The following is a 13,366-nucleotide window of genomic DNA, read 5'->3' on the forward strand; positions in this document are numbered from 1 at the left end:
GATGAAACCTGGCAGGAAGGACTCCTGGGGCCAACCCTCTCGGTCCAGAACCAGAGGATGGGTGGGAGGGAGGGGAATAAAAGGGGCTACAGTTTTCGGGCCCCAAAGAGCAGCCCCTGCCCCAATTTATCTCCCCAGTTCCCATGAAAGATGGCAAAGGTCTCACGCCTGACTTTGGGGAGGCCAGAGGAGTAACACGAGGGACGTGAAAGTGAGAGACCTGGCTGGGCCGGCAAATTTTAAGCAATTCTCTCCACCTCTGACAAGTCACTGTGTTGTTTCTGGTCAACTGTTCTTTTGGTTTTTCTCTTTCAATTATTCTTTTTTTCTTCCAGTCTTATTGAGATGTAACTGACAAACAGCACTGTATGAGTTTCCAGGGTGCAGCAGAATGATTTGGCTTATACACACCATGAAATGATGATCCAAGAAGTTTAGTGAGCCCTGTCCTCTCATATAGAAACAGAACTAAAGATACAGAAAAAAATATTTTTCCTCCTGAGGAGAACTCGTAGGATTTACTCTCCTAACAACATCCACATGTAATTGGTCGACTGTTTTAAAGCCCCCGGAAGGGGACAACTCACCCAGGCTGGACCCGCTGCCGAACAGCCCGTTTCCTCCCTCGGTGACGCTGCTCAGAAAGTGGTCGCTGAAATTCACCGCCTTGTTCAGGTAAAGGTTCTGACCAATGACAAAATTCAAGCACCATGAAAGGTGAGGCCGCTGCATCCCAGCAGAAAGAACCATCTCCCTGCTAACCCGCCTCCTCTCTGTTAACGACAGCTCTGTCCACCCAGACAGTCAAGTCTGAAGCCTTGCCATCTTGCCAGACACCTCACCTCACCGTGATGTTTTCTGCCTCTTACATGACTCCCCAGTCTGGCCCCTCTTCTCACACCAATATCATTGCAACAGCCTGTAGACGGGTTCATGCCAGCCCGCCCTCCCTGTGGCTGCCCCAGCACCTTTACAATGAATGTGTAAGTAACTGTGTCCTTCTGTGCTTACAACCCTTCTGAGTCTTGGAATTAGGGTGGCCTGAGGGGGAGGCTCAGGCTGCAGAGTTTGAATCCTCGTTTGGCCACTTATTAGTTCTGGGACCTTGGAAGGAGCAAGCTGCTTAACTTTCTGAGCCTCAGTTTCCTCATCTGTAAAGTGGAACTATTATGACCAGCCTCAAAGAGATGTTGTGAAAGTAAAATGAGGTTGCATGGATGTCTATAAAATGAGGATGGGTGATACACAGGCCAGACCCGGGATTCTGTATCCCCCTGGACTGGTGCCACAGTGTGGCATCCTGCCCCACCCTCACACAGATCCTGCACCTGCCATTGGGAGCCACCTGCTACTCCCTGAGCACAGAACACACAGGCTAGGAAAATACACACGCGGAACCTGGGGACACGTCCCTCACTTCTAGGTGACGGACAGCACATTGCAGACGTGCTCGTGCCTGCCCAGTTTCCCTGAGCCGGTCAGGTCCCCCCCCAGCTGCTGCGCTGGCTACTCACAGCTCACAGCTGACACCCCCATCTCCAGCTGCCCTCTGCAGGTGGGTGCTGGCATGCCTCAGAGGTTATGCCCCTTCCCCCACCCCCCCAGCCCCGCCAGCCTCAACTGGGGACAAGTGTGTGGTGTGACTTGCGTTCCAGAGCTCCCCCCATGGATCAGGCTAAAGCCAGACTTTACTGACAACCCTCTGTCACCCAGCCCCCTGCCCCCGTCCCTGAGTCCCTCGGTCCCATTCTCCTGAAGCACCTCCCGGCCCAAGCTCTGATGCAGCCACACAACTTGGTTTCAGAGCACATTCACGTGCATCCTCCCCCCCCACCACCACCCCCCGCCCACCAACACGCTCAACCTCCCTGTGGGTCAGGCAGGGCCCAAGTATCTGTCTCAGTTTGAGAGACACCATTAGCATCCTGCCAGGTCACGGCCAGGGCCGAGGTCCCCTCCTTTTCCTTGCCTTCTTCACTCATCTTCTCAATCCATTAACTATCCTTTTATATATTATGACTTCTTGTCCAATGAAACTAAATCTGCCAATATAAATCAGTTAATGTCTGTCACACACTCATAGGCTCTGTGGCAATGTTCCAGTTACCAAATAAGAGGACAGATCAAGGGAGACATGGCCACAAAGTATGGTTTATAGACAAACAGGTCAAAGTACATATCAGCAAACATTTGTGTCAGTCTTTCGCCTATACTCAGACCTCAGTGAGTATAAGTAAACCTGAGAACTACAGGACCAAGAGGGTGGGTGATAATTCCTGTTCTTATGACATCTTTATGTGCCTGAAAGCTGGCTTCTTTGAGGTTTAGCTCAGTTATTTATCTAGTTCTATGAAATTGCTGGACTACAATTAAATTTAATATTTGAAACTTTTCCTATGGACTATGCAGAAGCATTTCAATAAATAATAAGCTACCATTTACTAGCTCAGTCAATTCTCAAATGAATAACTTCTGATGGTTTTACTCACCTTGTTTGAGACTTGAATATAATTCAGCCTGATGCTAACTTCATAGCCATCCTCATGGACAGCAGCAGAGATGAGCTTGTAAAAAAAAGTGTTAGAGAGAATTCGCAAGCATGAGTGTGGGGCTCAATGCCCCGAGCCACAGCCAAGAAATTCGGAGATGCTAAACTGTACATGTAATCAAATATTTAATTAACACAAAAGAAGGCAGCAAAAGAGAAATAAAAACTAGACGAAATAGAACACAAATAGCAAAATGGCAGACACAAATCCAGCCTTATATATAATTCCACTAATCATAAATGAGCTAAATACTCCAATCAAAGAGCAGAGACTGCCAGACTGGTTAAGAAAGCAAGACCTGAATTTATACAAGAGACACACGCATGGCTGCAAGTCATCACCTGGCAAAAGGTGACCTGGGGAGCCTGGCCTTGGCAATCAAGGGCCAAGTATTCAGGTGAGCAGCTGGCTCTGCAAGTAGCGGGAGGAGTTTAGATCCATGGGGCTCAGCAAATGCTTTAAGGCTCAGAGAGTAAATATTTTAGGTTTTGTGGACCATATACCCCTTGCCATTGTAGCACAAAAGCAGCTACAGACTAAGTAAATGAATGAGTGTAGCTGTGATCCAATAAAACTTGATTTACAAAACTGGTGGCAGGCCAGATTCACCTCACAGGCCATAGTTTGCAGACCCCTAGATTAGGCCAAAAAATTAATAAACCACCAAAATAGATTATCAAAGGAAACTGAGCAGTACTTAACAATGACACAGTTTTGGTGTTGGACTACTTGGTGGCAGAGGAATGGATGGGCTTTTAAAGTTCTTCTAGTCTCATGACAGAGGGAAAGATCTCACAGATGTGTCTCTTTATAAAAGCAGTATTCTTGGGGTCTGACAGACCTGCTTCAAATCCTGAATCCCCTGAGACCCCGAGTACAGTCTTGGGCAGGTCACCAGCTCTCTCTGAGCCAGTTTTCCTGGATGTCAAATAAGGCTTGTTCTGATTATTTCTATTGCAGAGTAAAAAACCCCAAACTTAGTGGCATTAAATAACCACCATTTTATTACGTTCATGGATTCCAACGGGCATGGCATGGACAAGCGTGTCTTTGCTGCATGTCTGAGGCCTCAGCTGGAAGGACTCAAGCGGCTAGAGGTGGCTCCCTGCTTGGGGGCTGAAGCAACCACCATCTGCCTGGCTCCTGAGCCCAGATCACTTGAGGCCTGGGTTCAGCTGGGGCTGCAGATGGTGTCCCTACGTGTGGCTTGGGCTTCTCACAGCAGGGTGGCCGGGCTCCAAGAAGGAGCGCTGGTGGTGAGCGTGCCACACGGGGAAGTCACGTGGCCTGCAGGACCACACCTCGGGGGTCCCAGGGCATCACTTCCACCACAGTCTGTTAGTCCCACAGTCACAGACCCACCCCGATTCAAGGTGAGGCCATAGACTCCACCCTCTGAAGGACAGACTCTTGAAGAATTTTGGGGCATGTTTTAAAAACTGCCAAAGAGGTAACACACCTACCTTGTAGGTCTGTTAAGAGGACTACAGATGATGGACCTGACGCAGATACTGAGTTATCTACTAACTCTTACAACTACTAGTGCTGGTGACACAGGGTAGGATTTAATGTACAATGTGGCGGGACTAAACTATTCTTTTAGTTCTGACCGTCAGAATACCACAGCCTGTGTATCTAGAAGCATAAGATGTTCACAATTTACTGTCTTAGGTCAGGTGCCCAGACCCTGAAACAAGACTCACGTGCAAGTGATTTATTAAGGCAGAGCTTGCAGGGAGGACAGTGAGGAAGCGTAGAAAGAGGGGCAGGAAAAAGAAAAAGAGCAAGCGAAGTGCAATTTCAGGACAGTCCATGGGTGCCCCCTCAGCCTGATCCCACGGGACGCTCTGAAGCAGAAGTCCTGCCCAGAGTCCACCCACCTTTCCCATCCTGGGCTCGGCAATCAAGGCCCGAAATTCAGGGTTGTTCTGAGCGTAACAGCGGAGGTGAGCGGAGATGTGGTCCACCTGTTTTCTCCAGTATCCTAAAGTAGGAGAGAAACACACGGATGATTCTTCCCAGGTGAAGGAAGAAAAGTGCCAGCGTGCAGCATGCATTCTCAAAGCTCATTTCTCTTTGCCAGACTCTGTGATGGTTTTTACTCATTGAACCTTGACTGTGTACTAGAATAAGTTCCATTTTTGTTCCTGGCTTTTTTTCTTCTTTTTTGTCTTTTTGCACATGATTAATCATAGAATATTATAGAATTCCAATGGAACATACTTTGATCACCATACCTGGGGTCCTTTTATTCTTTTAAAATCAACCGTATTGAGAAACAACTTACTAAGAAATTGGCCCTATTTTAAAGGTACAGTTTGAGTTTTGGCAAGTGTATACATCCCATCGATATGTAGAACATTTCCATCCCTCCGAAAAGCTTCCTGTGCCACTTTCCAGTCTGCACAGGGTTTAAAATAATTCGGATTCATTGCCACCATTTAATACTTGAGAGATTTCACATGAGTCTGGTTTCTCGTGCACAGGTGGGCGGTGCAGCAGCACTGAGTTGGCTCTTCTGCTTGGGCCTGGCTGCCTGGAACCGAGGAGCGGCTGCCCGCTTTAGATGGGGCAGGGGCCTCCAGCCGGACACAGCCCCTGCAGGCCCGGCTGCCTGCCTTTACGTCCTGGCTTTGACCTGTGGCCACTTGTGTCTGCAAACCTGCATCGGATGCCATCTCATCATTTCACCAGTGAGGACACTAAAGCTGAGAGCAATCGGGTGGCTTTTACAAGGCCACACAGCATGGTTTAGTGGAAATAGCACATGATTAGGAGTCCAGACACTTAAATCCTAAATTTATCATTTATTAGCTTGGTGAACTTGAGCCAGACATCAAAATCCTACTCAGCCTTACTTTCCTTACGTATAAAATGGGACTAATACCTCTTCCCTCATAAGTTATTGTGACACCAATAAGAGAACTTCAGTGTCTTAGTTTGGGTTCCTCTGACAGCAGAGCCTGAGATGAAGACTTAGAACTGGTGGTTTCTTTTGAAGGTGACCCTGGGAAGCACGAGTGATGGAGCGGAAACAGCAGGACAGGGAAGGAAGGGAAGTCAGTTAAGAACAGATTAAAAGCTGGTCAACGCCTTGGGCAGCCAGGGCTCCATCCTGCTGGGATCTACAAGGACCAGGCAGAACACACCCCAGGCCTGTGCACTGGACAGAGGGACCGAGGTGTTCACTCTCTGCCCCTGGCCCCGTGTGTGAGCTCTGGCACTTCTGAGCTGCACCTGCCCCTGAACTGGAAGCCTTCTGCTGCTCTGGAGAAAGTCTGAGACAGCAAAGCAAAGTGATGCTGTGGCATGTTTGATGAGGGACACGAGCAAAGATGCACAGGACCGAGCATCACGCTGCACTGGAATCGGGCGGGCAGAGGGGTCTGGGCATCACGAGAGGCGGCTGTGAGTAGCTGACATACCATGAGAGGGAGCACTGAGCCTCGCACAGGGTTTGGCACAAAGTAGGCACGTTCATCCCACAAACAGCCACTGAGCACCTACTGTGTGCCCTGCACTATCCGAGGCCTAGGGACACAGTAGGGGACAAAGTTCTTGCCCTTGAGTAGCTCACAGATGGACCCAGAGAAGATGCAGGTAAATAAATAAATATGCAGGCAGGAGCGTGTTAACCACAGAGATCTGACTGAGAATCTACAACAGATGTACAATTCCAATATCAAAGTCAACTTCCAAAAAAGCCTTGAGGGACTTCCCTGGCGGTCCAGTGGTTAAGACTCTGCACCTCCAATGGAGAGGGCACGGGTTTAATCTCTGGTCAGGGAACTAGATCCCACATGCCTTGGGATGCAGCCAAAAAAAAAAAAAAAAAAAGCCTGGAGAGAGGACTTTGTGGAAAGGCTGGAGGCTGGGAGGGGTGAGGGTGTCTTTTGGAAAAGGTCCTGGCAAGACCACAGGTCCTCCTTTGAGGGGTGAGGTCTGCTCCCTTCCAGCTCAGGATGAGAGGGGGCTGCAGGGGGTTGCCTTCTGCGATAGGGAACTCAGGTCCTGTGTCTGTTATCTGTTGCTGCCAAAGCGCCCCAGGACTTGGTGATTTAAAACATCAACCACCTGAGGGCTCACACTTCTGTGGGTCAGGAATGTGGTCAGTGCCCAGCAGGGGCGGCTCATCTCCGCCCCGTGTGGTATCAGCCGAGCATCAGCTGAGGCCGGGAGTCGGAGATGGTCTCATTCATGTGGCTGAGGCCTCGGTTAAGATGGCGCAGTGCTGGGGGCCGCCTGGCCTCTCTCTTCCTGCAACTGGCGCCTGCACCCTCTCAAACTTTGGAAGTCTTTGTGGTGGCTGTTGGCTGGGCCCTGGGTACCTGCCCTCACTCAGTGAGCTGTCCTGACCTCATTACAACAGCACTCGCTTCCTAGGGAGTAAGTGCAAGCTCCCAGCCCTCCTAAGTCCAGACCCAGAACTGTCGTGGTGTCTCTTCTGTTACTTCTGCTGATCAAAGCAACTCATAAGGCCAGTTTAGATTCCAAAGGAAGGGAAACGGCATCCAGGGGTGAGAGGAGTCATCTGGTCATCTCTGAGGATGAGTCCTGACTCCCAGCTGGGAAACCCAGGGGGCAAGAGAAGAGCTGGGAATGCTCAGCTCCCAGCGTGGGAGCCCAAGGAGCTCAGGGCCTTCAAACCCGTGAAACTATAAAATAAACAAACATTTCAAGTGTCTGGAAATGGTTCTAAGGACATAGAGCAAATACAGAAACATCTGATGAAGAAACTGTCCTAAAACTCAGAACAGCAAGAGTCTGCGCTATTTGAACCACGACCCACCCCCTCCTCCCCTCTCTCAGCTGAGCACAATGAAAACGTCATTCCATGCGGTGCAGCTATAAATAAAGGGCTCCCTCTCCTCCAGCTCCTAGCTGGAGAGCTACAGGATCTTTCCCGGAGAAACAGGACTTCAGTGTTTCTTATCCCACCCCCAATTACCTGCTGCAGAGACCAAGTTCTGGGCAAATGCAGTCCCAGAATGGGAGCTCCCCTTTCTCTGCCCAGCCACCATTTATGGGATGGAAGCCCTCCCTTGGGTCTAGTACACTGAGAATACTGATGTCCAGGTCACCCTTGTCCTGGCTAATTTGTAAAGCAGAGGTTTCATGAGAGAAGAGGTGAGTCAAGAAGACCAGAGGTGACCGCTGCACCCCCTCAACTGAGTGCCCAGCTGCTGAAGAGAAACACACCATTGTCCCCACCCCTGATCCAGAGCATTGGCTCAGATATTTTGCACAAAGGCAGACAAAACAGAGAGCTCCGAATCTCTGTAGGAACGTACTCCTTTGGCAAGAGTGTGGGGAAGTTCAGGCCTAAGGATAACAGTGGATAATGTGGTAAAAAAGTAATTTAAAAAGCCTACAGACAGGAGTTAAACCATAGGCTGGCCAGTTTACCAACAAGAACTACAGAAATAAATGGCTAAGAAGAGCCCTCCTGAAGTTTGAGAAATAGCTCAAACACTGACCTCAAAAACTATCCTTGTAAAGAATCACAAATTTAATTGGATCAGTTTGTAGAGCAGTTTCCACCCCCAGAGTGTGGTGGAAAGTAATAAAGCACTCAGCCAGCAATAAGTGGAACTTAAAGGCTGGTTATGGTCAGGGAAAAAGATGGTCAAAGAGAGCCTTGCCAAAATCACGGTCATCCTAGGGTGACATGGCCAAGGCCTCACTCTCCACAGAGCAACTTCAGAGGCTTCCCAATGTGGGGGTGAGACAGAGCTCACGAACATGGTTGGGTTGGTCACTAAACAGACAAGCAAATAACGGTAACAAGCCTGGAGGAGAGGTCAGTGCCCAGAGTTGCTACAATATGTTATTTTTTTTAAGCTCTTTATTGGAATATAATTGCTTTACACTCTTGTACCAGCTTTCGAGGTACACCAAAGTGAATCAGCTGTATTTGTGCACATATCCCCATATCCCCTCCCTCCCATGACTCCCTCCCACACTCCCTGTCCGGGCCCTCTAAGGCATCACCCATCATCGAGTTGATCTCCCTTTAATATGTTATTTTAAATGTCCAGGTTCCAACAAAAAATTGAGACAGGCAAAGAGACAAGAAACTGTGATTCATACACAGGAAAAAAAAACAGGCAACAGAAACTGTGAGAGTGATCATATGTTGGAGATTTAACAAAGATTTCAAAGCAGCCATTGTAAATATATCCAAAGAACTAAAGGAAACTACACATGAAGAAGCAAAAGGTGCCTCATGAAATACAGAATATCAATAAATACATAGAAATTATATGTAAAGAGAACCAAATAGATATTGTGTAGCAAAAAAGTATAATGATTGAAATTAAAAATTCACTAGAGAGGCTCAAAAATAAATTTGAACTGAAAGAAGAATTAGCCAATTCAAAAACAGATCAACAGATATTATGCAATACAAAGAACAGACAGAAAAAAAGAAGAAAAATGAACAAAGCCCAAGAAACCTGCAGGAAACTATTAAGCATACCAACATATGCATAATGAGAATTCCAGAAGAGGGGACAGAGCAAAATACAGAAAGAATATTTGAAGAAATAATGGCCCCAAATTTGATGAAAGGCATGAATTTACACATCCAAGCAGCTCAATAAACTCGAAGGAGAGTCCACACGGACTCTAATGAAAAAGTCAGATAATAACAACTGTTGATAAAGATGTGGAGAAATCGGTACCCTCATACACTGTCAGTGAGAATGTAAAATAGTGCAGCCACTTTGGAAAACAGTCTGGAAGTTCTTCAAAAAATTAAACATGTTACTATTTGACCCAGCAATTGCACTCCTATGTATACTCAAGGGAAATGAAAAGATATGCGAGAGAAAAATTTCTACATGAATGATCAGAATGGCATTATTCTTAACAGTTAAACCTGGACACACACACACACACACACACACACACACACACACACACAAGGCTGGACACAACTCAAATGTCCATTACTGAAGAAAGGACAAACAAACGTCATATATCCACACAACAGAATATCACTGAGCTATAAAAAAAAAAGAATGAAGTACTGAAAACATGCTACACGGACAAAACTTGAAAACATTACACTAAGTGAAAGAAGCCAGTCACAGAAGACCACATTATATGCCTCCACTTCTATGTCCAGAGTAAGAAACTCCAAAAAGACAGGAAGTAGATGAGTGGTTACTACGCCCTTGGGAGGGGGGTGTAGAGGGTGATGCTCACAGTGTACAGGGTTTACTTTTGGGCAGAGAAAATGTTCTGGAAATGGAGAGTGGTGATGGTTGTACTGCTCATGTACTAAATGCCACTGAATGGTACCCTTTAAAATGGTTAAGATGGTGAAATTTATGGCATGTGAATTTTGCCACAATAAGAAAACACATGATGGCAGATGGCAATAAGGATGCAGACTAAGCACTTTTCTGGGTCTGTAGTGCATATTCTATGTGCTACTTCATTTACAAACTCGACGACGGGGCTAAGAGTCAAAACCTGTTAACAGTTTAAGGAAGTGCTATTATTCACACAAAGCGAAATTACTTGAGAAAAGAAAAATAAAGGCACTTCTTGTATATAAAAATGAATCGAAGGGCTTTCGAGGTGGCACAGTGGTTAAGAATCTGCCTGCCAATGCAGGGGACACGGGTTCGATCCCTGCTCCAGGAAGATCCCACATGCCGCGGAGCAACTAAGTCCGTGCACCACAACTACTGAGGCTGTGCTCTAGAGCCTGTGCTCCACAGCAGCTATTGAGCCCATGTGCCACAACCACTGAAGCCCATGTGCCTAGAGCCTATGCTCTGCAACAAGAGAAGCCACCACAATGAGGAGCTCACGCACCACAATGAAGAGTAGCCCCCGCTCTCCACAACTAGAGAAAGCCCATGTGCAGCAACGATGACCCAATACAGCCAATAAATAAATAAATAATAAATTCATAAAAAAATGAATCAAAAGGAAGATAAAAAATAGAATTTTCTTTCAGGGAAAGAGTGGGTTCCCCCTGAGAGGAGAGTGTGTCTCACCTCTCCCTGGGCTGATGGCTGTGAGGAGAGGTTTATGGTCACTCATCTTCTCCTGCCTCTGCTTCTGAGAAGCCATTTCCAGTTCTTTTTTCGCCAGCAGCGTCCCGGATGGGTAGAACAGGCCAGTGGTCTGTGTGCCCACATCCTTCTTAGGCCCAGCATCAGACCTTGGCAAAGGAACATGTAGGGGCTGCCAGGCAGATCGAGGCTACATGGGCAAGGCAAAAAAAAAAAAATTAAAAAAAACTAAAACATAAATTAATTAATTCTCCATTTTATCACAGAAAACATGTCTAATCAAGAGTGACAGTATCTCCAAAACACTGTACTTTGAACTAAAAGGGGGTTTTAAGGCCTTGCCTCATCTTCCTTGCTTGTTTTTTCCAGGAACCCCCAGCCTGTGCCACGAAGCCAGCCCTACCCCCTTGTCCACTGACTGTCTAAAATTCAGCAAATCAACTGATATTCCCTGTCTTGCCGCCTGAGGTGTGGCAATCTATCCTCCCAGCTCTACAGTCCAGTGGACCATAGACTTTACTACCCATCCACACTTAACTACTGGGCACCAACATTTTCTTTGAGACACTCTTCCACACCTGGACCTGGGACCTGAGAGGACCATCATGTAAGGTTGTATACGTTGCACACTGCACAATAGCACTGTATCTAACGGGGTAACATTCACGTGGTGGACATCGTATGTTTGCATATTTATTAGCACAATTTTTATGGTAGAAGGAAGAAAATGTCTAACAAGATTAGTAAATTATAATCAATTTCCAAAAGATGGCAGTCAAGTGTCTTGAGGAAAAAACACCGTGTCTCATTTGCACAAAGGTGCTACCTCGGTTATTGGCAGTCCCAGGATCTGTAAGTGTTTTCATCTGGGTTAAGATGGCATAAACTCCCTAAAAATGAATGCAAAGTGGCTGAGTGCACATGCATCCTCTCTAATAATTATCAGTCTTCAAATTCTTCTAATGAGGAGATTAGAAGAATCTAAAGAAGAGAAGAAACCTGAAACGTCTTTCTGCAGTTTAGACAAATTCATAAAAGGCTAACACGAAGCTGGTTAGATAAGTCCTTCTGAAAATAGCCTTGCGAGATTTTCCTCAAATATGCCAGTTGTTATGAGTGGCAAAAGCAATTTTACATACCCAGTGAAAATTTTTAAAATATAAAAGAGCAGGGGGAAAGTTCTTGGCATGCTACTTAAGAAACTGACAAGACGAGAGTACATTCTATCCTGTGTACTTTAAAGCTCCCTAGTGACATTACATCTACTGCCTTGCACATGCAGTTACACCTTGCTTTACTATAGATAAACGCATATTTACATCTTTGAATTCTAAAGAAATCACTTCAGTGTTTAAAACATAAATTGGTTGAAGTTATTTACACACCCAGTTGGAAGGCCCTGAGAAAGGTCTAAGTGTTTCGGCTCACAGGGTCGAGAACACAAATTGAGAGTCACAGCCCCTTCCCAGGTACAGTTCTTACTACCGTGGAGGCCTCACCTCAGCAAAAGGGCCAGGTTCTCCAGCAGCGGGCGGCAGGCTGTTCTCCACGCTAGGTCTCGCCAAGGACTTCACATGAACACCGCAGGAGCCACAGAATCGGGCGGAGGGGTGATTGCTGGCCCCACATTTAGAGCAAAGAGAGTAGCAAGTCGGAACTCCGGGCTAGAGGACAGAAAATACTTTTATGTTTTCATGAATATCAGAGACACAATTTTCCCATACAAGTTATGCCCATACCATACAATCTGCAGCCATCAGAAAAACATATGCCCATACCCTCTGACCCTGCAATTCTATCTTCTAGAATTTATCCTACAGATGGACAAATACAAAAAGAAGTATATTCACAACTGTTCCCTGCAGGATTGTGGTTTTAGAGGAAATAACTGGAAACAGCCCTAAATGTCCAGCACTAGGGGATGGCCTAAACGCACCACGGGACAGACAGACGGTGGAAACAACGAGGAGGTTACTAACAAGATACACTGCTGGGTGCAAAGAACTGGGCCTGTGTTCATATTAAACTACCAGTTACTTATTAACGCATCAAATGGCTGAAAGAAGACCTCAGAAAGTGGGCAAGAGTGATGACTGCTGGGGAGAGGAGCTGTGAGATTAGGATGGGGAGAGGGACTAACCCTTCACATGAAACCTCCTGCCTTATTTACATGTGACACTTACTCCAATAAATAATTTTGAGTGTTTTGTTTAAAAGGTAAGCAGACAATTCAGAAAAGAAGAAACACCAAGAGTCAACAGATGAGTGAAAAGGTTTAACCTCAAAGAAATGCAAATGAAAACAGCAATGAGAGACCTCAGTTTGAGAGAACGAATGATCTCTGTCTCCAGCTGCTTAGGGAAACTGATACTAGGACCCAAATCCCAAGAACCGATTTCAGCGAGGCTGTGGAAAAGGAGGAGCCTGGCTCTGAGGTGGCCCTAAGGCACAGAGAAGCTGTTTGAAACCCTCACACAAGCTCCACACCAATCCCAGAAGCAAGCTTCCCTGTTCTCATGTGGACGGGTGGACGAAGGGCTGTATAGGTGCGTCCGTTCTCCAATCCCACTCCCAATCCAGAAGAGAAGGAATCCCCAAACCAGTGCGAACCCTGGAAATAAGGTATTTCTGCCCCAAAGAGGAAAATTATGAGGAGCTTCTCCAATGAATACACTAGAACAAAGAGCACGTGTTCTCTCATGGAAAGTCGACGAAACTGGTGCCTCACGCAGCTCGATGGCCCTCGGTACCTGGGACACCAAAGGCAGTGTGTCCACGGCCCTTCAC

At 46.7% G+C, this 13,366-nt stretch overlaps 1 protein-coding gene across 11 annotated transcripts in view; it reads right to left on the minus strand.

Moving 5' to 3' along the window:
* Nucleotides 1-13,366, minus strand: part of DZANK1 (double zinc ribbon and ankyrin repeat domains 1) — a 65,952-nt gene that overhangs the window by 11,859 nt on the left and 40,727 nt on the right. For all 11 annotated transcript variants that reach the window (XR_009048504.1, XR_009048505.1, XM_057703409.1 and 8 more), the window contains 5 exons: nt 12,079-12,243; nt 10,562-10,769; nt 4,430-4,533; nt 2,490-2,564; nt 588-684 (listed from right to left, as the gene is read on the minus strand). Coding sequence is in view for 9 of the 11 variants with exons in the window: in XM_057703409.1 (XP_057559392.1) it covers nt 588-684; nt 2,490-2,564; nt 4,430-4,533; nt 10,562-10,769; nt 12,079-12,243 (649 nt within the window). In the remaining 2 variants the exon portion in view is untranslated. The remainder of the gene's footprint in view (nt 1-587; nt 685-2,489; nt 2,565-4,429; nt 4,534-10,561; nt 10,770-12,078; nt 12,244-13,366) is intronic.

The sequence above is a fragment of the Hippopotamus amphibius genome, chromosome 12 (assembly GCF_030028045.1).
Source record: "Hippopotamus amphibius kiboko isolate mHipAmp2 chromosome 12, mHipAmp2.hap2, whole genome shotgun sequence".
Taxonomy (NCBI): domain Eukaryota; kingdom Metazoa; phylum Chordata; class Mammalia; order Artiodactyla; family Hippopotamidae; genus Hippopotamus; species Hippopotamus amphibius.